The sequence below is a fragment of the Piliocolobus tephrosceles genome, chromosome 2 (assembly GCF_002776525.5).
Source record: "Piliocolobus tephrosceles isolate RC106 chromosome 2, ASM277652v3, whole genome shotgun sequence".
Classification (NCBI taxonomy): Eukaryota; Metazoa; Chordata; class Mammalia; order Primates; family Cercopithecidae; genus Piliocolobus; species Piliocolobus tephrosceles.
This window is the reverse complement of record NC_045435.1, coordinates 188,967,209-188,992,247: the sequence shown is the minus strand read 5'-3', so window position 1 is coordinate 188,992,247 and position 25,039 is coordinate 188,967,209. Positions and strand designations below refer to the sequence as shown.

Below are 25,039 nucleotides of genomic sequence, written 5' to 3'. Positions count from 1 at the left end.
AGATTATTTTTAACATGTTGATTAAATTCCTTGTAAATTCTGGATACTAGATTTTTGTCAGATGCACAATTTATGAATATTTTCTCCCATTTTGTAGACCATTTATTCTGTTGACAATTTCTTTCGCTGTGCAGAAGCTCTTTTGTTTACTTAAGTCCCACTTGTCAATGTTTCTTTTTGTTGCAATTCATTTTGGAGACTTAGATATAAATTATTTGCCAAAGCTGATGTCAAGAAGTGTGTTTGCTAGGTTTTCTTCTGGGACTTCTATAGTTTGAGTTCTTTTTTTTTAATTATTATTATACTTTAAGTTCTAGGGTACATGTGCACAACGTGCAAGTTTGTTACATATGTATACATGTGCCATGTTGGAGTTTTTCATTTAAACCTTTAGTCCATCTTGAGTAAATTTTTGCACATAGTAAAAGGTAGGGGTCCAGTTTTTTTCTTCTGCATATGGTTAACCAGTTATTCCAGCACCATTTATTGAATAGGAAGACCTTTCCCCATTGCTTATTTTTGTTGAATTCGTCAAAGATCATCAGATGGTTTTAGGTGCTTGGCTTTATTCCTGGGTTCTCTATTCTGTTCCCTTGGTCTGTGTGTCTGTTTTTGTACCAGTACCATGATGTTTTGGTTACTACAGCCTTCTAGTAGAGTTTGAAGTTGGGTAATGTGCCTCCAGCTTTTTTTAGTTTTTGCTATTTTGGCTCTTTTTTGGTTCCATATAAATTTTAGAATATTTTTTCGAATTCTGTGAAGAATGGCATTGGTAGTTTGATAGAAACAGCATTGAATCCGTAGACTGCTTTGGGCAATATGAACATTTTAAAATTATTTCTTCCAATCCGTGAGCATGGAATGTTTTTCCATTTGTCTCATCTCTGATTTCTTTTAGCAGTGTTTTGTAGTTCTCCTTGTAGAGAGCTTTCGCCTTCTTGGTTAAATGTATTCCTAGGTATTTTATTTATTTGTGGCTACTGTAAATGGAATTGTGTTTTTATTTTGGCTCTCAGCTAGAATGATATTGGTGTATAAAAATGCTACTGATTTTTGTACACTGATTTTGTATCCTGAAACTTTACTGAAGTTGTTTATCAGTTCCAGGAGGCTTCTGGTGGAGTCTTTAGGGCTTTCTAGGTGCAGAATCAAATATTCAACAAAAAGAGGTAATTTGACTTATTTTTTTCCTATTTGGATGCCTTTTATTTCTTTCTTTTGCCTCACTGCTCTGGCTAGCACTTTCAATACCATGTTGAACAGGAATAGTCAGAGTGAACACCCTTGTTTTGTTTCAGTTCTAAAGGGGAATGGCCCATTCAGTATGATGTTTGCTGTGGGCGTCTCATAAATAATTCATTATTTTGAGGTATGTTCCTTCAATGCCAATTCTGTTCAGGGTTTTTATCATGAAGGGATGTTGTATTTAATCAAAGGCTTTTCTGCATCTATTGAGATGATCATATGGTTTTTGGTTTTCACTCATTTTATGTGGTGAATCATATTTATTGATTTGTGTATGCTGAACCAATCTTCTGTCTCAGGAATAAAGCCTACTTGATTATGAATTAACTTTTTGATGTGCTGCCACATTTGGTTTGCTAGTCTTTTGTCGAGGATTTTTGCATCTATGTTCATCAGGAATATTGGCCTGAAGTTTTCTTTTTCTGTGTATCTCTCCCGATTTTGGTTTCAGGATGATGCTAGTTTCATAGAATGAGTCAGGAAGGAGTCCTTCCTCTTGAGTTTCTGGAGTAGTTTCAGTAGGATTGGTACCAGTTCTTTGTCTACCTCCTGGAATTTGGCTGTGAATCCATCTGCTCCAGGGCTTTTTTTGGTTGGTAGTTTTTTATTTGTTATTGTTACTTATTCAATTTTGGAACTTTTTTCCTGGCTCAATGTTGAAAAGTTGTGTGTTTCAGAATTTGTCCATTTCCTCTAAATTTTCTAACTTACATACGTAGAGATGTTCATAATAGTCTCTATGGACCTCTTGTATTTCTGAAGGACTGGTTATAATGTCATCTTTGTCATTTCTGATTGCACTTCTTTGGATCTTTTTTCCTTTGTTAATCTAGATAGCAGTCTATCAATCTTGTTTATCCTTTCAAAAAACAAATTCTTTGTTTCATTAATTTTGTATGGATTTTTGTAGCTCTATTTCTTTCAGTTTTTCTCCAATTTTAGATTTATTTTGTCCCGCTAGCTTGGGGTTGGTCTGTTTTTGTTTTTTTTTTTTTTTTGGTTTTGTTTGTTTGTTCGTTTTTCCCTAGTTCCACTATGTGCAATATTAGGTTGTTAATCTGAGTTCCTTCTAACTTCTTAATGACTGTGTTTAGTGCTATAAACTTCCCTCTTAACACTGATTTAGGTGCATCCCAAAGATTTTGGTAAGTTGTGTCTCTATACTCATTAATTTCAAAGAACTTTTTGATTTCTGCCCTCATTTCATTTTCCACCTGTATTCTTTCAGGGTTCTCTAGAGGGGCAGGACTAATAGGATAGATGTATACATGAAAGGAAGTTTATTAAGGAGTATTGACTCACACGATCACAGGTGAAGTCCCACAATAGGCTGTCTGCAAGGGGTGGAGCAAGAAAGCCAGTCCAAGTCCGAAAATCTCAAAAGTAGATAAGCCAATAGTGAAGCCTTTAGTCTGTGGCCAAAGGCCCGAGAGCCCCTGGCAAACCACTGGTGTAAGTCCAAGAGTCCAAAAGTTGAAGAACTTGGAGTCAGATGTTCAAGGGCAGGAATCATCGAGCATGGGAGAAGATGGAGGCTAGAAGACTTAGGCAGTGTAATTCTTCCACAGTCCTCTGCCTGCTTTTATCCTAGCCTCACTGGCAGCTGATTAGACGGTGCCCACCCAGACTGAGGGTGGGTCTGCCTCTCCCAGTCCACTGACTCAAATGTTCATCTCCTTTGGCAATACCCTCACAGACACACCCAGGAACAATACTTTGCATCCTTCAATCCAATCATGTTGACACTAGACATTAAGCATCACACATTGATATTGAGGACCAAGCTGTTTAATTTCCATGTTTTTGTGTAGTTTTGAGAAATCTTCTTTGTATTCATTTCTGTTTTTATTGCACTGTGGTTCAAGAGTGTGCTTGGTGTGATTTCAGTTCTTTTGAATTTATTGAGACTTGCTTTATGACTGAGCATGTGGTTAATCTTTTTCAAATAAATATCATATTAAGACCATCTTCCCTGCAATAAAACATGTCCAGATATAAGACTTTTAACAGCTGTTACAGATGCTGTTATTTATATCTATCCAGCACCAAATCCCACCATTGCGTATTTATTCCTGGAAACAACTCTGTCTGAGCCAATCACAGTATTCCATTCTCTTGGGCACAGCGACATTCTGGCAATGAACATGGGCCTCACACCGGAGCGACTGGAGTCTGTCTCCATGATTCTTTAACTGTAACAGGTAGTTACAGTTAGCTCTTTCGTGTTGGGTCAAAAGAACCTAAAAGTCAGAACCTAAAGCTGCTTATGGTCATCAGTTTAGTTTTTTAAAGAGACATAGTCTGGGAAAATGAAGAGAGCACATAATAAAAAATGCAGATGTGTGATGGAGAGTCTAAATAGTGGTTAAACCCCTAGATGTAGGCATCTCTGAGGCCAGCACCACCTCTGCTCTTTCTGCAGTTTCCCTCCGTGAAGCAATGAAGATTCCTCAGTAAAGAATGTTAGATAACTAATATTATGTGGCTAAATCTTAATTCATTTAATCATTCTCCTATCGAACATATGCCATTGTCTACTTGAACCATTATAAATGACACAGAAGTGAATATCCTCACACAGAAATGCTTGTCTACATCTCTACTTACTTCCCCAGAATAGATTCCTAGAAGTACAATTACAGGGTCAGAGAATATGAACCTATCTAAGGTCCTAGTCCTTATCAATTTATATTACCGTCAACAATACCTTTATGTTCATCTCACTATATTCTTATCAACACTGCTTGTTATCGCTTTTTAACCTTTGCTAATGAGAAAGGCATGAAATATTTTATTGGTTTATTTTACAATTCCTAGGCCAGAAAGTTGAATTTTTTTCAAAAAGTGTATTAGCTTTTGCTTCTCTTCTTTTACAAACTGTTCCTAATTCTTTATCCATTTGTTTGTTGAGGTTTTACTGCCTGCTGTCCCCTTCACCTCGGATACTATTTCTACAGATAGCATCTGACCAGGTTCCTTACCTCTTTTATGTTTTTCCTCACATGTCACTTTCTTAAGAAATTTTCCTGACCACTTCATTTAAAATCACAGCATCTCCACCCACCACCTTCTGCCCTCAGCACTTCCCATCCTACCTTCTTATTTCTTCTGTATCACTTATCACCATTTTAACATTTGTGTAACTTGCTCATGGTCTGTCCCTGCTTATGAAAATGTAAACTCCGCCCTGCAGGGAGATGTCTGTATACCCCCAGCACTTAGAATAGCATTCAGAACATACCAGGTGATCTATAAATAGGTGTTGAATGAATTGAAATAACCTATTTGTGTGATATGTAAAGACACTGAACCTTGCCATGTTTGTGGCAAATATTTTTACCAGCTGGTTATTTACTTTTTAATTATAAGTTTTTAAATCCAGAGGCTTTAAAATTGAATGTGAACTGGCCTTTGTGATTTCTTCAATGCTGCTTTGGTTTCAGAATATCCTTCTCTAAACCTAGATTAGTTGGATTTATCTGCTTTCTATATTTTATTTCTATTTTGTTTTGTTTATTATTTCACCCATGATTCCTTCCTGTGACAAGAACACTAAAAATCTGTTCCCAGGAGCCACTGGAAATAAACCTCACCTACAGGCGCTATGTTGATAACATAACCGTCACCCAAGTACAGGGCCCAGTGCTGATAGCCAGGACGGAACACTTCGATCAAGTCCCCTGGGCAGGGGTTGCCAGGGTAGTTCAAACTGAAGCAATCATTAAACGCCATCTGCAATGACAAACATAAAGAAGAACTAGCTAATACAACTTGCCAAAAGAAAACTGGTTTAAGACATCCATAAAAGCAGAATGATACAGAATTTATTGAGACTGCATTCCATATTAAAGACTTAGAATCACGACCCTGACCTTTTCTTTGAATGATTCTAACACTGAATTATCTGCGCACAAGGGGACAAGTAGAGAAATAATTTGTCTTGTTTTACTTAATTTTCTATAGTAATGCTTCTCATCCCAATCAATTTCAGAGCCCCTTTACAACAACAAGCATTCTGTAATTTTCTCTTTAAATCTAGAAATCCATGGATAATATAACTTACACAGATTTTAAAAACATCAAGGATTAAATATTAAAATATGGTCTATTTAGGATAAAAAGGGGAAATCGGAAAGTAAATTTATAATATCTGTTTGCTAAGTAAATGTTCAGTCTATGACTATATTTAAGGATATAAAAAAGGGTTTATATGCTTACACTTATTTAGCATGACAAAGTCAGAATTCAGGAGCAATAAAATCAGATCAGAAGTCTTTCAACCTTTTATACAGCAGTATAGTAAAATCAAGAAGCACAGGTATGGGTGAATGCTAACATTCAACATTCTGAGGGTACTAAAACTCTGCAAAAACAGCATGTATTACAAAACTCTGCAAAAATACCATGTATTACAAAACCTATCTGTCACTTCATTTAAGCAGAGTTGGATTCCAGGCTCAGATGGATGTCCAGTCAGATGTTCAAACTAATGTAGGACATGGAATATTTCTTTCTTGTTTAAAACTATACTGTGTAGTGTAGCATGTATAGGTACTCTGGCTTGTACCCACTAAATATCAGTAAATGCCCTTTGTCATTGTAACAATCATAAATGCCACTACCGATTTTCATGACTCTCCTTCCTGCCCCGCTTATTGTCAGATTCCTCACTTACTGATTCCAGAAGCCATGCTAGGTGGTCAACAGCAGACGCAGGACAACTTGGAAAGCTGGGGAGTTCATCACATTGATGAACATGTTTCAAATTCTAAGTTTGGTAATTTTTTTTTAAGTCAATACTTTTTAGATAAAAAGAACACATAAGTATCTCACAGCTGATTCTTATGAAAGGTTCTATTTTCTATGTATGGAATAGAAGTAGAATGACTCAGCAAGAGGAGATTATATACATCTATCAACAAACAAAGGAGGATTTAAATGCTATATCTATGTTGAATCTCTAATTGACAACAGCGTGTTCCTCATCATTTCACTCTAATGCAGATACATATGCTAATTTACAAAACAAATCCAAGTGCCAGAAATAGAAACTTCCAAATCACCTAAATTATAATTATAATAGCAGAGACTAAGGACTTGGGAATACAGGCTATCATTTTTCTGGCACTCTAAAAGTCTTTTTTATAACAATGAATATTAGAAGGGTGTTTTCCCAAGTATTTGTATGCCATCTGTTGAAAAGTTCAGTCATCACGCTGTCACAGAGACGTGGCCAAATGTAAGCTGTGCATCTGTTGAAAAATAACTATTAAAACAACTTTATTAAAACCATTAAGTCTAACCACCCTCTCAAATATGTCTGCATCTTATTAATACGGCAGTTCGTAATTTGGCCACATGGCTATTACAAGGAAAAATAGATAATACACTGTGATATAAACAAACACATTTCCCGTGAATAGGAATCAGCAAACACACAAAACTGCCTGCTATGATTCCAAGATGCAGCCAGAGTATATAATAATAACCACCATTTGAATGGGGAGCACTTTCTAGGGCAATATTTTTTCAAATGCACTATCTCAATCCTATCTAACTGCAAAAAAGAAAAAATACACAACTATTGGAGTGTGTTATGTTATTATCTCACTTTACAGATAAAAAGCTAAAGTAGCAAATACCAACTTTTGGAAAATACCCACTGAAACCCTAAGATATAAAATACAGAAGGAAAATAACTTGACTAGGTATTAATGATGTGAGCTCTTCTCTTAGTCTTCTACTTGACATTTGTTAGTTCTGTAAGTTTGGGCAGGTCACTGGAACTGAGTCTGTTTCCTCATATTGAAAACAGGTATGAGCATATAAGCCTGATTTTGTTTATCTCAAAAAGCTGTTTGCAAGTAACCCTTAGGGAGCTGGTAAAAAGCTTTTGCAAGTAACCCTTTGGGAGCTGGTAAAAAACTGTTGCAAATGCTCTATGAATTGGCAAGAGCTAAACAGGTGGATGATAAGAGAGACGTTGAGATTGGTACACAGTTAATGTAGGATTTTAGTTCCTTATGCTCTCTTCCAGGCATGATAATTCTGTGAAATAAACGATTCAACTGTAAAATTCTAATATATTTAACAAATTTTCAATTTCTGACATATAAATTGATTCATAAACTGTTAAGTTAATCGATTTCATAAAGTCTATCATATTTATAAAGAGAAATAAGATTTCATAAGAGTAATCCCTCAAGAAACTAACAGAGGAATCTGAAGGCTAATACGCAAGGTAAAAAGTGAGTTATGATACTGAACACTTAGAATCATAGCAATGGACTACAGAAAGGTACTTCAGATATTATCTAATCTAATGGTCTCCAAACTTGTTTATAGTAGTGGGTACCATGTCAAAACACGTATCAAATAGAAGCATAAAAATATAAAGCCTAAAAAGCAGCACTGCCCTGAATGAAGTCAGGGACAGCATGAGAGCCCTACTCACCACTCGCCCACATTGCTGCTCCTGTTGAGGACTCCTGAGACCCCAGAACTTCCAGGAATGCAGCTTAAATGATACCCATCTAGTCCTAGTCCAATCTCATTTTTAGACAAAGAAAACAAAACCAGGCAGGTAGTTTAACTGGTCAAGGTCATACACTATTATATAAAAGATTTTTGACAACTGATGCTGAAACAATTAGACATCCATAGGCAAACAATCCTTGACCTAAATGTCATACCTCACACAAAAATTATTTCAAAATGGATAACATACTTAAATGTAAAACTATAAAATACAGAGAAAAACATAGGAGAAAAATTTTTAGGGTCTAGGGTAGACAAAGAGTTCCCAGACTTGATACCAAAACTATGATCCTTACCAGGAAAAATTGGTAAATTGATTGTCCTTAAGATTAAAAACTTTTGTACTATAAAAGATCCTGTTAAGATGAAAAGACAGACTACAGAGTGGGTGAAAATATTTGCAAACCATATATCTGTGAAAGAACTAGTATCTAGAACATATAAAGGACTCCCCAAACTCAACAATAAAAAAGCAAACAATACAATTAAAATGTAGGTTATATGGTTTGGATATTTATTACTGCCAAATCTCATGCTGAAATGGAATCCCCAGTGTTGGAGGTGGGGTCTGGTGGGAGGCAGGTGGATCATGGGAGTGGATCCCTCATGAATGGCTAGTGCCAACCCCTTGGTGATGAGTGAGTTCACAAGAGATCTGGTTGTTTAAAAGAGTGTGGTACCTCCCACCGCCCCTTGCTCCCATTCTCACCATGAATACACCAGGTCCCCCATTGCCTTCCACCATGACTGTAAGCTTCCTAAGGCCCTCACCAGCCGCAGATCCCAGCACCATGCATCCTTGTACACCCTGTGGAGCTGTAAGTCAATTAACTCTCATTTCCTTAGAAATTACTCAGTCTCAAATATTCCTTTATAGTAATGCAAACAGACTAATTTCATGAAAGAAAATACACAGATGTCAAGAAAGCCATTAGTCATTAGGAAAATGCAAATTAAAATTACAATAAGGGGACCGCAGCAAAATGGTGTAATAGGAGGCTCCCTGACTATCCCTTCCCCCACAAACACATTAAGGAAACACCTACACACAGATCAATTCTCTCCAAAAGAAAGGCAGAATCTAGCTGAAAGACGCCTACACACTAGACAAAGAAGAAAATATCCGCATCAAAATTGGTAGGAAAAGTGGAGACACACTCATGCACAAACCCCACCCTACGCACAGAGTCTTATAATCAGGAAAGGAATCCCAACTCCTAGCATGGTCCCAAGGAGTAAGGGGCTTGTACCATACACCTAATGTTCAACTTTTACCATCCCTTTCAGAAGGTTTGGCTCTTAAATCACTGTGTCTGAGAAATAGTAGGAAAAAGGCATTGGAGGATTTCCCTCAAGCACAAAAAACAAAGGGAGGTTTCAAACCTTGAAAGCTCTGTCAGCTGCTGTAGTGCCCAGGATCAGCCCAGCTTCCAATCTCTCCCTGCAAAGGATTTGGCTACATTCTTTTCCAGGAGTTCAATGTGGTACTGGTCTCTAATACGCCAGTATCTGGGAGCCTATACAGCAAATAAAGAATAAACCTCTTCAAGCCTAAACAAGGACAATATTCCCACCATCTTCATTAGTTTGTTCTAGTGACAATTCCAGCCCTACAATTTCTGAAGGGAAAGAGGTTAGAGGTCTCTGCCAGCAAGAACATGCTTTCTTGCCTGGTTTGTTCCTGAGATAAATTTCTGCAATCTCTCGTGAAAGTGAAGCTGGGGGATCTCTCCATGCCTGAGAAGGAAAAAGGGCATTCCTGTATCTTTTCCCCTGGCTTGCTTCTGTGATAACTCCAGACTAGAAGCCTCTCCCTGCAAGAAAGGTCTGAGACTTATTGCTTGAACAGGAGATAGGCACTTGTTGCACTTCTTTCCCCGGCTTGCTCCAGCAACAATCCAGCCCAGCGATCTCTCTGTTGAAAGAAACTGGAGACCTCTGCCAGCAAGAACGGGAGGGATGGAACTCCCACATCTTTTCCCCTGACTTGCTCTGGAAATAAACTCCTTTAATCTCCAATTGGAAAGAGGTGGGGGAGGGGAGCAGGGGGGCTGCTGCTTCACGTCTGAAAGGGAAAGTGGGCACTCCTTGCACCTTCCTCTATGGCTTGTTTTAGTAATAACTCTAGACCAGAAGTTTCACCCTGCCAGGAGGGTGTGAGAGGTCTGCTTGTTCCAATGGGAGAGTGGTTACTTCCCCTACACCTTTTTCTCTGACTTGTGCCAGCAAGAAATCCAGACCTGTAGACTTTCTCTGGAAGTAGTTTCTGCACACGTGGAGTGCTCTAACTTTTATAGCCTTCACCCAAGAGACAGGCTTCTAGTCTGAGAGCTGGCACGAGTTCTTCACTTTTGAGTCTCCTAGACAACAAAGAACAAAAAGGTGGCTTTTTAACTTGAAAATGTTCAGCAGCAATCTCTCCTCCAATGTGAGCAGTCTATCAAGAATAAAGGCATCCGCCTCAGACATTCTCCTTGGTACAGGGCAGAATGAATGGGAGATTTAATTCTGCTCTAAGCTTCTCTACAAAGAAAAAAGAAACTGGAACACACAACTAACACCGCAGTCTTTCCAGCTGCATTTCAAGGGACTGGCTTTTATCCCACCTCTCTCAAGGCAATAACTTGAAACTCTTTAATTTGGGTTGGGAGGGGACATTAAGAATAAAAAATAGATTTTACAAGCAAAAACAAGTTAGTGGATTCTAAAAATCTTTGATGAGGCTGATTGGAAAGGAACATCTACACAAGACCAGCCTAGCAAGACCAAGAAAGGTGGTTCTTTTATCTAATGTGCAGAAAACAACATACGGAATGGAGGAAAATGAAGAAACATAGAAACATGTTACAAATAAAAGAATAAGATAAATTAAATCTCCAGAAAGTGACTCTAATGAAATGTAAATATGTGATTTATCTGACAGGGAATTCCAAAGGGCAGTCATAACAATGCTTACTAAGGTAGGGAAAACAATGCATGAAAAAACTGAGAACAATGAGACAGAAAATATTAGAAAGTACCAAACAAACCATCAAACTGAATAATATAACTGAACTGAAAAATCCAATAAGGAGGTTCAACGGTAGAATAAATCAAGCAGAAGTAAGAATTAGCAAACTTGAATATAGGTCACTGGTAAATCCTAATTTGAGGACTGAAAAGAAAAAAGAATGAAAAAGAGTGAAACAGTCTAATAGCCTTAGTGGACAGCATTAAACAGAATACATGAATTATTGTTGTACAAGAAAGGGAAGAGAGAAAGGGACAGAAAATATATTCAAAGAAATATAGAAAGTCCTCATTTAATGTCATTGATAGGTCCTTGGAAACTGTGACTTAAAGCAAAACAACATATAATGAAAGGAATTTTTTCTCATCAACATAATGAAATGACATCGAATAAAATGATGTTATTCAAAAACCTGCTATAAATCATTTTGCTTAAAGTTGCAGTTTCCAAGAGCCTATGAACATTAAATGAGAATCTACTGCAATTGCAAAAACCTTCCTAAGTGTGGGGAAGGAAACAGAAATCCAGAAGCTTGACAAACACCTAGTAGGATGAACCCAAAGCAAACCACATCAAGATACATAATAATCAAATTGTGGAAAGTTAAAGACAAAGAGAAGGTAGGAAAGCTTTAAGGGAAAAGCAACTTGTTACATAAAAGTGGACCCCCATCAGATCTTTCAACAGAAACCCTGCAGGGTAGAAAGGAATAAGATATGGTCAAAGAGCTAAAAGACAAAAAAAAAAAAAAAAAAAAAAAAAAAACCTGCCAACCAAGAACACTATACTCAGCAATCCTGTCCTTCAAAAAGGAAGAGAGGAAGGGGAACTTTAAAAAACACTTCCTCAGACAAACAAAAGCTGAAGGAATTTATCACAACTAGACTTGCCTTACAAGAAATACTAAAAGGGGTACTTCACATTGAGGGAAAACATCACTAAGTAGCAACAAGGAAATATATAAAAATAAAAACTTACTGGTAAAAGTAAGTATATCGTCAAATACTGAACACTCATACTGTAATGGTAGCATGAAAATAAATTACATCTCTAATATAAAGGTTAAAAGAAGAAAACCTATTCAAAACACATATAGCAACCATACTTTGCAAACGGACATGACAAAAACTATTTTAAAAAGTGTCAACAAAAACAAATTGTTGGAGGGGATAGTAAAAGTTTAGAGTTTGTACAAGTGATCAAAGTTAAGTAATTATAAGCTTAAAATAGCTTGTTATTAGTATAAGACGTTTTATGTAAGTCTCCTAGTAACCACAAAGGAAAAATTCTTAGTAGATACACAAAAGATAAAAATGAATTCAAAGCATACCACTACAAAAAATCATTAAATTGCAAAGGAAGCAAGAGCGGAAAACAGAAAATAAAAGGTCTACAAATTAACCAGAAAACAACAAAACAGCAACAGTAAGTTCTTACCTACCAATAATTACTTTGAATGTAAGTGTATTAAATTCTCCAGTCAAAACATATTGAATGGTTCAATGGATTAAAAAAAAAAAAAGACCCAACTATATGCTGCCTACAATAGATTAACTTCACCTCTCTCAACCTTTAACAACACACATAGCCGACAATGAAGAGATGAAAAAAGATACTCCACACAGAAGGAAACCAACACAAAGTGGGAATAGCTATACTTCTATCAGACAAAATAGACTGCAAGTGAAAAACTGCAGAAAGATATGAAAAGTTATTATCTAATGATGAAGGGGTCAATTCATAAAGAAAATATAACAATTATAAATATATATACACCCAATATCAAACCACCTAAATATACAAAGCAAGTATTAATAGATCTGATGAGAGACATGGACTGTAATACAATAATGTCCCACTTTCAACATTGGACAGATCTAGGCCAAAAATCAACAAGGAAATACTGAACTTGAACTATACTTTAAGCCAAATGGACCTGACAAATATTTACAGAAAATTTCATATGACAACAGTTGAATATACATTTTTCTCAATTGACATGGAGTGTTCTCCAGGAGAGATCATATGTTAGATCACAAAGCAAATCTCAACAAATTTAAGAAGACTGAAATCCTATCAAGTATTTCTTCTGACCACAATGGCACAAACCTATAAATCAATAACAGGAAGAATCTTGGAAAACTCACAAATATGTGGAAATTAAATGACACGCCCCTGAACAACCAATAAGTCAAACAAAAAATTAAAAGGAAAATTTAAAAATATCTTGAGACAAAGAAAGAGGAAAAAACCCCAACAAAATCCAAAATGAAAGAGGAGACATTACAACCGATACTGATGCAGGATTTTTTACTCCTTAGCTCAGCTAGGTCTGGGCTCTTGTCTCATGACCAGAATAATTAGGTACACAGACACTTGAAGAGTGACTGGATTAGAATTTATTAAGCAAAAGGAAAGTTCTCAGCAGAGAGAGGGGTCCTGAAAGCAGGTTGGTCATTGCCCCCTCACAGCTGAATACAAGGGCTTTATATATAACCTGATGAGGCTGAGTTCCCTATCTGTATAAGGCGTGAATTTCTGGTGGCTCCACATATTCCTCTAGGGTGCATGCGGGCCCTTAGTCTGCTGTGGGCATGTTTAGGCAAGTTTCCTGTGCAAGTTCCCGTATCTACACAAAACATCAGGTGTAAGCACTTGTGGGGTGGGTCAGAGGTTCTCTGGGGATCCTTTACTTACTGTCTGCCTAAAGCAAGCTAACTAACTCCTTTCAATATCCCAGAAATACAAAGGATCATAAAAGACTACAATGAACAGCTATACACCAACAAATTGGATAATATAGAAGAAATGGATGAATTCCTAGAAACATGCAACCCAAGACTGAATCAGGAAGAAACAAAATATCTGAGTAGACCAATAATAAATAAGGAGATTGAATTGTAGTAAACAATCTCCCACCAAAGGAAAGCCCAGGACCTGATGACTTCACAGGTGAATCCCATTAAACATTCAAGAAGAAATACCAATCATTCTTAAGCTCTTCCAAAAAATTATAAAGGAGGGACTACCTCAGAGCTTATTTTATGAGGCCAGTATTACCCTGACACCAAAGCCAGACAAGAACACCACAAGAAAACTACAGGCCAGCATCCCTTATGAACATAAATGCAAAGATCTTTAACAAAATACTAGCAAACTGCATTCAACAGTAAATGTAAAAGATCACTCACCATAATCAAGTGGGACTTATCCCTGGGATGCAAGGATGGTTGGACATATATAAATCAATAAGTATGGGCCAGGCACTGTGGCTCACGCTTGTGATCCCAGCACTCTGGGAGGCTGAGGCAGATGGATATCTTGAGCCCAGGAATTCCAGACCAGCCTAGGCAACGTGGCTAAACTCCATCTCTATAAAAATACCAAAAGCTAACATGGTGGCATGTGCCTGTGGTCCTAACTACTTGAGAGGCTGATGTGAGAGGATAGCTTGAGCTCGGTGAGGGTGGAGGTTGCGGTGAGCCAAGATCACACCACTGCAAACCAGTCTGGGTGACAGAGTGAGACTCTGTCTCAAAAATAAACAAATAAATAAATACATAAATAAATATACCATATTAACAAAATGAAGGACAAAAACCAAACAAGTATCTCAATAGATGCAGAAAAAACATCTGACAAAATTCAACACCCATCCATACTACAAAACTCTCGAAAAATAGGCATAGAAAGAATGTACCTTAACACAACAAAGGCCATATATGACAAGCCCACAGACACCATCATGCTCAATGGTAAAAAGTTTGAAAGCTTTTCCTGTAAGATTAGAAAGACGACAACGATTCCCACTCTCACAGCTATTCAACATAGTCTGGAAGTCCTAGCTAGAGCAATTAGACAAGAGGAAGAAATAAAAGGCATTCTTGCAGGAATGGAAGAAGTGTATTTCTCTGTTTGTTGATGACATTAGGATTCTCCTTGCACATGAATTTAGAGAAAACATTTGCAAACTGTACATTTTATAAGGGGCTAATATGAAAAATATATAAGGAATTCATATAACTCAATAGCAAGAAAAAGTCAATTAAAAACTGGGCAAAGTATCTGAACAGACATTTTACAAATGAAGAGACACAAATAGCCAAAATATAGATGAAAAAAAATGCTCAACATCTCTAATCATCAGGGAAACGAAAATTAAAGCCACAATTTGATATCACCTCATGCTTGTAAGAATGGCTATTACCAAAATGATGAAAGATAACAAGTGTTGGTGAGGACGCAGAGAAAAGGAAACCCTTGTACATCGCTGGTGGGAATGTAAATTAGTTTAGCCATTTTGAAACAACAGTATGGAAGTTTCCTAAAAAACTAAAAGTAGAATTACCATATGATCCAGAAATCCTCCTTCTGGGTATATATCCAAATGAACTGAAGAGATGGCTATGTTGAAGAGATAGCTGCACCCCCATGTTCATTTTAGCATTGTTCATAATAGTCAAGATACAGAGGCAACCTAAGTGTCTATTAATGGATAAACGGATTAAAAATGTGGTACATATACACAATGAAACTACTATACAGTCTTTTAAAAAAAGGAAATTCTGTCATTAGTAACAACATGGATGGAACTGAGGAACATTGTCCTAAGTGAAATAAGTCAGAAACATAAGAGAAATACAGTATAATCTCACTTACATGTGAAATCTAAAAACGCTGACCTCATAGAAACAGAGTACAGAGGTCATTACCAGAGGCTAGAGGGAAGAGAGAAAAATGAGGAAAGGGAAGAAGTGGATAATCAAAGGGTAAAAAGTTTCAGTCAGACTGAAGAAGTAAGTTTTAGTGATTTATTGCATTGCATGTTTACCACACATAATAATGTATTGCATACCTCAAGACTGTTAAAACACATTTTTAACATTCTTACCACCACAAAAAAGAATAAATTGGTGAGATGATGTATATCTGCTATGGTTTGAATGTTTGTCTCCTCCAAAATGCATGTTGAAACTGAATGCCTCATGTGGTAGTATTGAGAAGTGGGGCGAGCCTTGAAGAGGTGATTGGATCAGGAGAGCTCTGTCCTCATGAATGGATTCATCTATTCATGGATTATGGGATTAAGGAATTCATGGATTAAAGGGTTATCATGGGAAGGGAACTAGTGGCTTTATTACCGGAAGAGAGACCTAAGCTAGCAAGGTAGCACACTCAGCCCCCTTGTCATGTGATACTCTATACCACCTTGGGACTCTGCAGAGTCTCCACCATCAAGAAGGCTCTCACAAGAAGTGGTCCCTTGACCTTGGATTTTTCAGCCTCCATGACTGTAAGAAATACATTAATTTTCTTTATAAATTGCTTAGCTTTGGGCATTCTGTTATAAATCTGTTATAACAGAAAATGAACTAATACATTAATTAGTTTATTTCTATAATGTATGGATAGATTAAAAGATCACATTGTACCCCATAAATATACATCACTGTCAATTAAAAAAAAAACAAAATAAGATATCATTACACATCTATCAGAATAGCTAAAATAAAAAACAGTGACAACATCAAATGTTGACAATGATGCAGAGTCATCATTGTCATTAACCGGATCACTCATTCACTGCTGGTGGGAATGTAAAATGGTGTAGCTACTCTGGAAGCAGTCTGGCAACTTCTTTAAAAGTTTAGCTTGTAACTACCATATAATCCATCAATTGTACTTCTAGGCATTTATCCCTGAGAATAAAGACAATGAAGACTTACATCTACCCAAAAACCTGCACACAAAAGCTCATAGCAGCTTTATTCATCGTACTCCATTAAACACCCTTCAAAGGCCGGGCGCGGTGGCTCAAGCCTGTAATCCCAGCACTTTGGGAGGCCGAGACGGGCGGATCACAAGGTCAGGAGATCGAAACCATCCTGGCTAACACTGTGAAACCCCGTCTCTACTAAAAAAATACAAAAAAAAAACTAGCCGGGCGAGGTGGCGGGCGCCTGTAGTCCCAGCTACTCCGGAGGCTGAGGCGGGAGAATGGCGTGAACCCGGGAGGCGGAGCTTGCAGTGAGCTGAGATCCGGCCACTGCACTCCAGCCTGGGCGACAGAGCGAAACTCCGTCTCAAAAAAAAAAAAAAAAAAAAAAAAACCGCACGCAGGCCTACCATGGAACACTACTTAGGAATAAAGGAAAAAACTATTAACATATGCGACAACCAAATGTACCTCTAGAGAATTATACTCAGTGGAAAAAATAAAAACACACAATGCTAAAAGGTCATTTACTATATGATTCCATTTTTACAACGTTCTTGAAATGACACAACTATTTAAAAATATAGTGAACATACAGTGGTTGCTGAGTTAAGGAAGTGGAGGAGGCAGTGGGAGGGACGTGGGTGTGGCTCTAAAAGGCCAACATGTGGGATTCTAGTGGCAACAGGTTCTTCTGTTAGACTGTCAACAACTGTGAGCTGATTATTGTGGTGATCATTTTGCAGATGAGGAAAGTGAGACTCAGATGAGTTAAGTGCCAGACCTAAAGTTGCACAGGTAGTAAGCGACACAACTGGAATTCAATTTCAGGTGTCCCTTTTTATTCAAGAGTTCATGCTCTTTTCTATACTATTGATTAACATCATTAATCAAAGGAATTTCTACTAGGCAACATTTCATTTTTTTCCCCTTCTCAAATACTATTAGATGGAGCAGCTGCAAAAGCACACAAATACATATTTCATATAACACCACAGGAAGTTTTTAAGCATTCACATGCAAAACCAGAAGGTAATGTGAAGTGGAACCTTGCTCCAGAATCCCTGCACCTTTCCTGTTGGGGAGGTTCCAGGCGAGGTTAGAATATCTCCAAGGTGCCCAGGCTCAGATTTTAGGCAAATACCTATAACCTGTCTGATTGGGTAAGTTGATTTACATGGACCACATCTACCAATTTCATTCAGGCAAATTGTGTAATGTAATGCTTTATAAGTATGAGAAAATACAGAACCAATTAAAGACACGTTTATAAAATACTCTACTACAATCTTTATGGTAAAAAAGTTTCATTGAAGAGTCCATCTGCAAAGAATTGTTTATATATAGTTTATGAATAGTTTGTAAAATGATCACCACAATATATATTATGTTTATGAATAGTTTATAATAAAGAGTGGCATGAAGGTTAAGTCTGTAATCTTTGTGTAAGAAATCTCCCATTTCGGATCTAATTAAACTAAAGAGCTTCTGCACAGCAAAAGAAACTACCACCAGAGTGAACAGGCAACCTACAGAATGGGAGAAAATTTTTGCAATCTACTCATCTGACAAAGGGCTGATATCCAGAACCTACAAAGAACTCAAACAAATTTACAAGAAAAAAACAAACAACCCCATCAAAAAGTGGGCAAAAGAGATGAACAGACATTTCTCAAAAGAAGACATTCATACAGCCAACAGACACATGAAAAAATGCTCATCATCACTCGCCATCAGAGAAATGCAAATCAAAACCACAATGAGATACCATCTCACACCAGTTAGAATGGCAATCATTAAAAAGTCAGGAAACAACAGGTGCTGGAGAGGATGTGGAGAAATAGGAACACTTTTACACTGTTAGTGGGATTGTAAACTAGTTCAACCATTATGGAAAAGAGTATGGCCATTCCTCAAGGATCTAGAACTAGATGTTCCATATGACCCAGCCATCCCACTACTGGGTATATACCCAAAGGATTATAAATCATGCTGCTATAAAGACACATGCACACGTATGTTTATTGCGGCACTATTCACAATAGCAAAGACTTGGAATCAACCCAAATGTCCATCAGTGACAGACTGGATTAAGAAAAGGCGGCACATATACACCATGGAATACTATGCAGCCATAAAAGAGGATGAGTTTGCATCCTTTGTAGGGACATGGATGCAGCTGGAAACCATTATTCTTAGCAAACTATCACAAGAAGAGAAAACCAAACACCGCATGTTCTCACTCATAGGTGGGAACTGAACAATGAGCTCACTTGGACTCGGGAAGGGGAACATCACACAATGGGGCCTATCATGGGGAGAGGGGAGGGGGGAGGGATTGCATTGGGGAGTTATACCTGATATAAATGATGAATTGATGGGTGCTGACGAGTTGATGGGTGCAGCACACCAACATGGCACATGTATACATATGTAACAAACCTGCACGTTCTGCACATGTACCCTAGAACTTAAAGTATAATAAAAAAAATTAAAAATAAAAATAAATAAATAAAAAGAAATCTCCCATTTCAACTGGCCAACTGGCAAAACAGGCTGCTGTCTTTATAGCTCTACGTTGGTCCCTGGGGATGCATCAAAAGAAATAAATGTTCCCTGCTGATAGGGACAGGCTAATGAACACCTGCTCATGCCTAAGAGGCCACCTAAGTTACAGGAACACAAAGAGCACTTTTTAACAAGTACTCCCAAGAACGTTACCGGAAGTCTGAACCACAATAGCAGATGATCACAGGCTACCCCTAGTCCAAGGCTTCTAATTCGCTTTGGGCCTCTTCCCATTCCAGCTGTACTTTCCATCCATAATCCTACACTGAGATGTTTCCATGAAGCCCTGTATTCCCAGATTGGCTATTTCACAGACTCTCAGGACTGCAAAGATCCTTGGTCCTACACTCTCACGCTACAAATGAGGGTTCCACTCCTTGGCCAAATTAACTATCCGCTGCCACAACGCTGTCATGCTCTGCTTGGAATCTTCCAGGGCTTCCCACCACTGACTCCCCATCTTGGTCTCCCGCCCTAGAATCCTGGCATCCTTATTAATCCCTACATTTTAGGCAAACCAAACTATCCATTTTTCTTCACACTCAGAGTTTTGTTTTCTTTTTGTTAATACTGAACCTTCTACCCGGAATGCCCATTTCCAAGTGCCCCAAATGACTCAATCTTTAAAAATCCAGGTCGGATACCACCTCCTCCCGCTCCCTCCTCCACTCCCCAGGTCGGGCTGTCTTCCTCCGATCCGCCTTTTTTAGTTTCCACAGGCATCATACCTAATGGCCCATCCCCCTCCCATATCTGCCTCAGCTACTGGTGTCTGGGGAACTGTCTCTTTTGGGCCATACGCTATGGAGGGATGCTTCTTGTTTTTCTCTATACCATGCGTCCAATCTTTTGGCTTCCCTGAGCCACACGGGAAGAACTGTCTTGGGCCACACATAAAATACACTAACACTAACCGTAGCTGATGAGAAAAGAAAAGAAAAAAAAAAAAACAGGCGCAAAAAAAAAAAATCTCATACTGCTTTAAGAACATTTACAAATCTGTGTTGGGCCGCAGTCAAAGCTGTCCTGGGCCGCACACGGCTGGTGGGCCACGGGTTGGACAAGCTTGCTCTGTACCTTCAGTCTCCGGTTAGAGCGCCTTGCACAAATAACTGCGGAGCAAATGTTCATTGCATGAAGGAATGAGGAACCCAAGCCCACAGAAAACATGAGTGACTTTTTCCAGCACGAGTCATATGAATAGTCCCGAATGCCAAAGGAATCTCACCATCCAAGTTTCCAACATCTAATACAATAATAATTACTTGTATTATTATCCGTATTCACTTCAGTGAGGACAGTGGGTTTAAAAAGCCTTAAACACATTGGGTTTCTAGTCCCAGCTCTGCCACTTAATAGCTGTGTAACCTAGGGAAGCGAGTCTCTCGCCCCGTGGACTCAGTTCCCCAGTCTGTGAAGTACAGGAGGTTGGATAAGACCCGTTACTCTCTAATCACGTCAACTTTCCCCACTTGCCAGTTGGTTAGAACACGGTTGGTTGCCCGGGGCGCCTCGAGGTCCTCCCCACTCCGCCCAGCACACCTCACTCTTAAGCCGGGGTCTTCTCGCACCGGGAGGCAGCTGCGTGTGTCCTGGGGTCTCCCATGGCCTCGCAGCTGCCGACCCTGCCGCTGATGGCCGCGGACGACTCCATCTGTACCCGGGAGAGACCCGGGTGGCAGGCGCCGGCCACCACTCAGGGCCGTCCTCCAGGGCCAACGCCAGCACCAGCGCCGCCACGCTGAAACGGTCCCGGCGGCCCCTCCGCGGCTCGGAGACGCCCGCACGCCAGGGCGCCGACGCGCTGGGCCTGGCGTCCGGGCGCTGCCGAGCCGGCACGAGGCTCTAACCATCCGGGAGCCGCCCGCTCCGCCCAGGAGGCGGGGCACAGTCGCTCGGGCTAGACCTCGCTTGGCCCGGAGCCCCGCTTCGCCCGCCCGACCGCCGGGGGCCGCCTCTTCGTGCTCCCCGACGCAGCCGCCTCCGCACGCGCACGCGACGCACACGCTCCAGCGCCGACGGCCAAAGCGCCGCGCTAGCGCCGCGTAACCAATTATGCCGCCCCCGGCGCCGCACCCTGGTCTTGGATGTTCCCGCAGCCAACTTTCACGGCACCAGGAGCTGTGCTAGGCGCTGCGGTTATAAAGATAATCAGTTTTGTGAGCCCAGGAATGTTCGGATACACCCATCATGAATACACGCACTCTTCTCGCTCAACACAAATTCCCTTAAGGCCCAGGGGATCCTGGTACCTCCACCCCAAGAAAGCCTCTGGGTCTTTGAGTCAGCAAAGTGGCGGAGGACGGACTGGCCCTAAAACAACCTCACTGCAGACACACACCACATACCATACACACACACACAGACACACAGACACACACACACGCCAGATAGCCAACAGAGATTCCAGGATATGGCTGTGAGTTTAAAAATAAAGCTGGGGCAGGGACAGTATCCTGTTTCTCGCTGCTAAAAAAAGAGAGGCCAGGAATACTAACCAGCTAAGTAAGGAAGCGTTGAAGACTAAGTGAACTTTATGGAGCACAGAACAGGACGTTGCTTCAACCTAGTCATAACTTAAGATTTTTATTCTGATGTAAATGGAATCGCAGCTAAAAGGATTTTTTCCCACTTATTTGAAGGCTAAAATATCTCGCTAATTTTATGTATTTTGTCATAATGGGATAGCAACTACCTAAATATGCAACTTTTTTCATAAAGCTACTGGGTTGTGTTACGAAGGTTAAGGGCGAATCTGAGTGATCTGAAACTTTGGGTCTGGATTGGCACCTTTGGAAACAGTACACAGAAGGACATTGAAAACGTGTAATTATTGACAGAGTGGAAACTAGAACACTTGAGAGGTTATAGCTTTTTTATGCATTAGTATTTTTCTTACATGTTCCTTAATATATATTCAGAGTTATAAGCTGAATCAGATATGCCTTTAAATACCCTTTTAATGTCTCAAAGAGAAGGCCATAAACATGCATTTGCTTTATGTTTCTCAACTATTTCAATTGAGTCATCACTGTAGGAAGTGGTTCATGATTTTATACAGGAGAGTTATTGTGAGGATTTATAAAGCTATCCTGCTTATGAGTTAAATTTATTATGTTTGCTGGGTTAATCTGTTTTCTCTAATCAAACACTTAATCATCCAGTCTCCTCTCTGCGTTATGGATTCATGAATGTGAAGTGAGGAGAGTTGCTCAGTCAAGGTAAAATGATAAATTATCTTTTCATTTTCAGGGTATTTGTGATTAAATGCTTCATAATAGAATTAAAATGAAATAAATCTTGTAATTTTACTTCTAGATTCCTGCCAGGTATAGATAATACGCGTTTGGTTAAGAACAAATTCAATTCAATGCCTGAGTGGAATTTATAGGAGAACTGTAGAAAGCGTTGTAGTTCAGGAGAGTCCTGAGTTCTCTCTTCATTTCTATGGATTGGAGAGGGAGTTGATCAATCGGTGGTACTCTATGGATGAGCAGCAGAGAATTAAAATTTCCATTTAGAAAGAATGAGGGCTTTGCCTTGGGCAGTAATAGGCAAAGGTTGTCTGAATCCAGAGTTGTCATCTGGGACCTCAGGGGCTGTGATTGGAGCAGATGTTAAATTGCAATTGAATAAACAGTTCCTATTATTTTGGCCATTATAAATGAAGCCCTGTGTGGATGGTATTCTCTGTTGCTGCCTAAAGAGTTGAAACACATTGAAATAAGCATAATGGAGATGACTTAGTCCTGTTTGTTGTTAAGTGAATAAAGTTCACATTCCAGAAAAAGCCCTATAAGGTGACAAAAAATCACAATTTGCCTTTTAACACATGGAAACTAGAACCAGTTAGCATTGTGTGATATTAGACAGAGGCCTCAAACAGCCCTGTATGTTTTGCGCATATTTTACAATTAGCAAAGCACTGTGATTCTGTTGTCTCATTTGATCCTCACAGCAAACTTGTGACTGCTCAGGTCCTGGCAGTTGGTGTGAGGACTGTGATGTGGAGCGCTGTACTCCAGGTCTCCTGGGATAGAACTGAAGTCAGGCCTCTTAGGCAAGAGCTCTTCCTCTACCCAGACTCCCTCTTTTATCAGACAGCCAAAGAAAAGCCTTTTTAAATAGGTTTTCAAAACCACAAAAATGAAAGAGCTGCACAAATAACTGAAATATTTGCCAAGATAATGCAGAGATGGTTGGCTACGTTTTTTGTGAGCTGGTATGTAAGAGTTAAGACAATCATTCCAATAGTTCCAGCCTCAGCCCCCAAAATCTATGCTCTTAAAGTAAAAGCTTTTTTCTTGACTGAAATGTCCAGGCCACCTGTCGGCTCAGACTGGATTTTTTTCTGTACAAATTACTTAACCCTCTAATTCAATCTGCTTTGTATATTTTGGTCAATGTCATTGGAACTGAAAATCTGTTTGCTTACAGATTTTTCACATAGTGCACCTCCAAGCTAGGTAATGTCTCTGCAACTGCTGCTTCCTGATGATTATATTCATTTGAAATGACTAAGCTTGGTAAATTAGGCTCAGCCAAGTCTGTGGAGCAGTCAAGGGACGAATGAAGAAAAGAATAATGTAATGGAGGCTACACCAGAGGCACAGAAATCTATCAGCATGTGGCCAGGAAGGAGGAACATGGCTATGTCTTCTATATAAGAAGTCGCCTGCATTCTTCTCAGAAAAAAGACAATGGAAACGCCGTGAGTCATGAGTCTTGGGTTCTAAGCCTGGTTCTACCATTTGCCAGCTGTATGACAAGAGGCATGTTTGTTAAACCTCCGAGCCTCAGCTTATACATATACGAAACAGGAAAAATAATAACATAGCCTGCCATATTCATAGATTTGTGAAAAGGTCTTTTAAATATACAAAAAGCTTAGTATGTATAAGAAAGATTAAATTTAAGCTATGGGTATAACACAAAAATACACTTGAAAATTATTTTTAAATTTCACCATATTTAGGAAGAAGTGGCTAAATATAAACATATTCCTACTTCTGCATTTCCTATTTCTCTCTTTGCATTTTAAATTCAGAGCAAGTTATCTTATTTATTAATTGTAACATTTAAATAATATACACATCTGTCATTTAAAAGTGGTACTGACAATTTATTGCTACTGACAAACCTTTATTGTCTTTTATTAGTCTAATAAATAAAAGTGCATAACCAAAAACAGGCTACAAATATCAATGATTTCGGGGATTTTGCCCTACAGGAAAATCATACAGTGCGTTTGGGAAAAGGTAATTCTGACTTGTCCTCTACAAAATGCTACATTTCTGCACAAAATCTGAAAGCACAGGTATTTACAGGATTCTTGGTGACAAGAAAAGTGATAGTAAATGTGCTTTAGCACTAAAATTCATGTAACCATGGAAACCTGTGAAGTTCTGTAAGCGCACACACAGCCTACAGTATTTATTGAAGAGCTAAGGCAGCGATCCGTGGGTTACTATGCTGTGAAAAGTCGACAGATTGCTGGGAGCTGCTCTGCGCAGGCATGGATGAGGTGCTTTTTCCCCTGCGATGTGTAATTACAGAGAAATTCAGAAATTTCAGACATGACTGAGAAAAAAAAAAAACATGTTTATTTATTTATATGTACTTGTACCTTTCAGAATACAGTGTCCTTAAATCAGATTTGTAATCAGAAAAGCCTTGAAGAGTCATCGCGTTTCCCTTTCCCACACATTTGTAGCCACAGTCAAAAACTCTCTGGTAGATTTTCCATGTGTGCAAAGAAAGATATTTCTTGAATGTTAGGAGAGAATGCCCCCAGGTTTTTCCACACTGATTATTCCCGGCGATTTCAATATGTTTCTTATCAGTGTTTCCTAATGTATAATGATTTTGAAAGCAAAGAGCATAATGATATTTGGGGGAAAGAATCGCCTGCAAATATCTGAAGTGTTTATTTAACCACAGACTGATACTCTAATAAAATAAAG

The 25,039-nt window shown here is 38.9% G+C and overlaps 1 protein-coding gene across 1 annotated transcript in view; it reads right to left on the bottom strand.

Annotated features, from left to right (window-relative positions):
* Nucleotides 1–20,956, bottom strand: part of PLAAT1 (phospholipase A and acyltransferase 1) — a 31,892-nt gene extending 10,936 nt beyond the window's left edge. The window contains 3 exon segments of the mRNA XM_023214754.3: nt 4,839–4,977; nt 20,619–20,722; nt 20,725–20,956. Coding sequence (XP_023070522.1) covers nt 4,839–4,977; nt 20,619–20,722; nt 20,725–20,929 — 448 coding nt within the window. The 5' untranslated portion in view covers nt 20,930–20,956.
* Between the last annotated feature and the right edge of the window lie 4,083 nt (nt 20,957–25,039).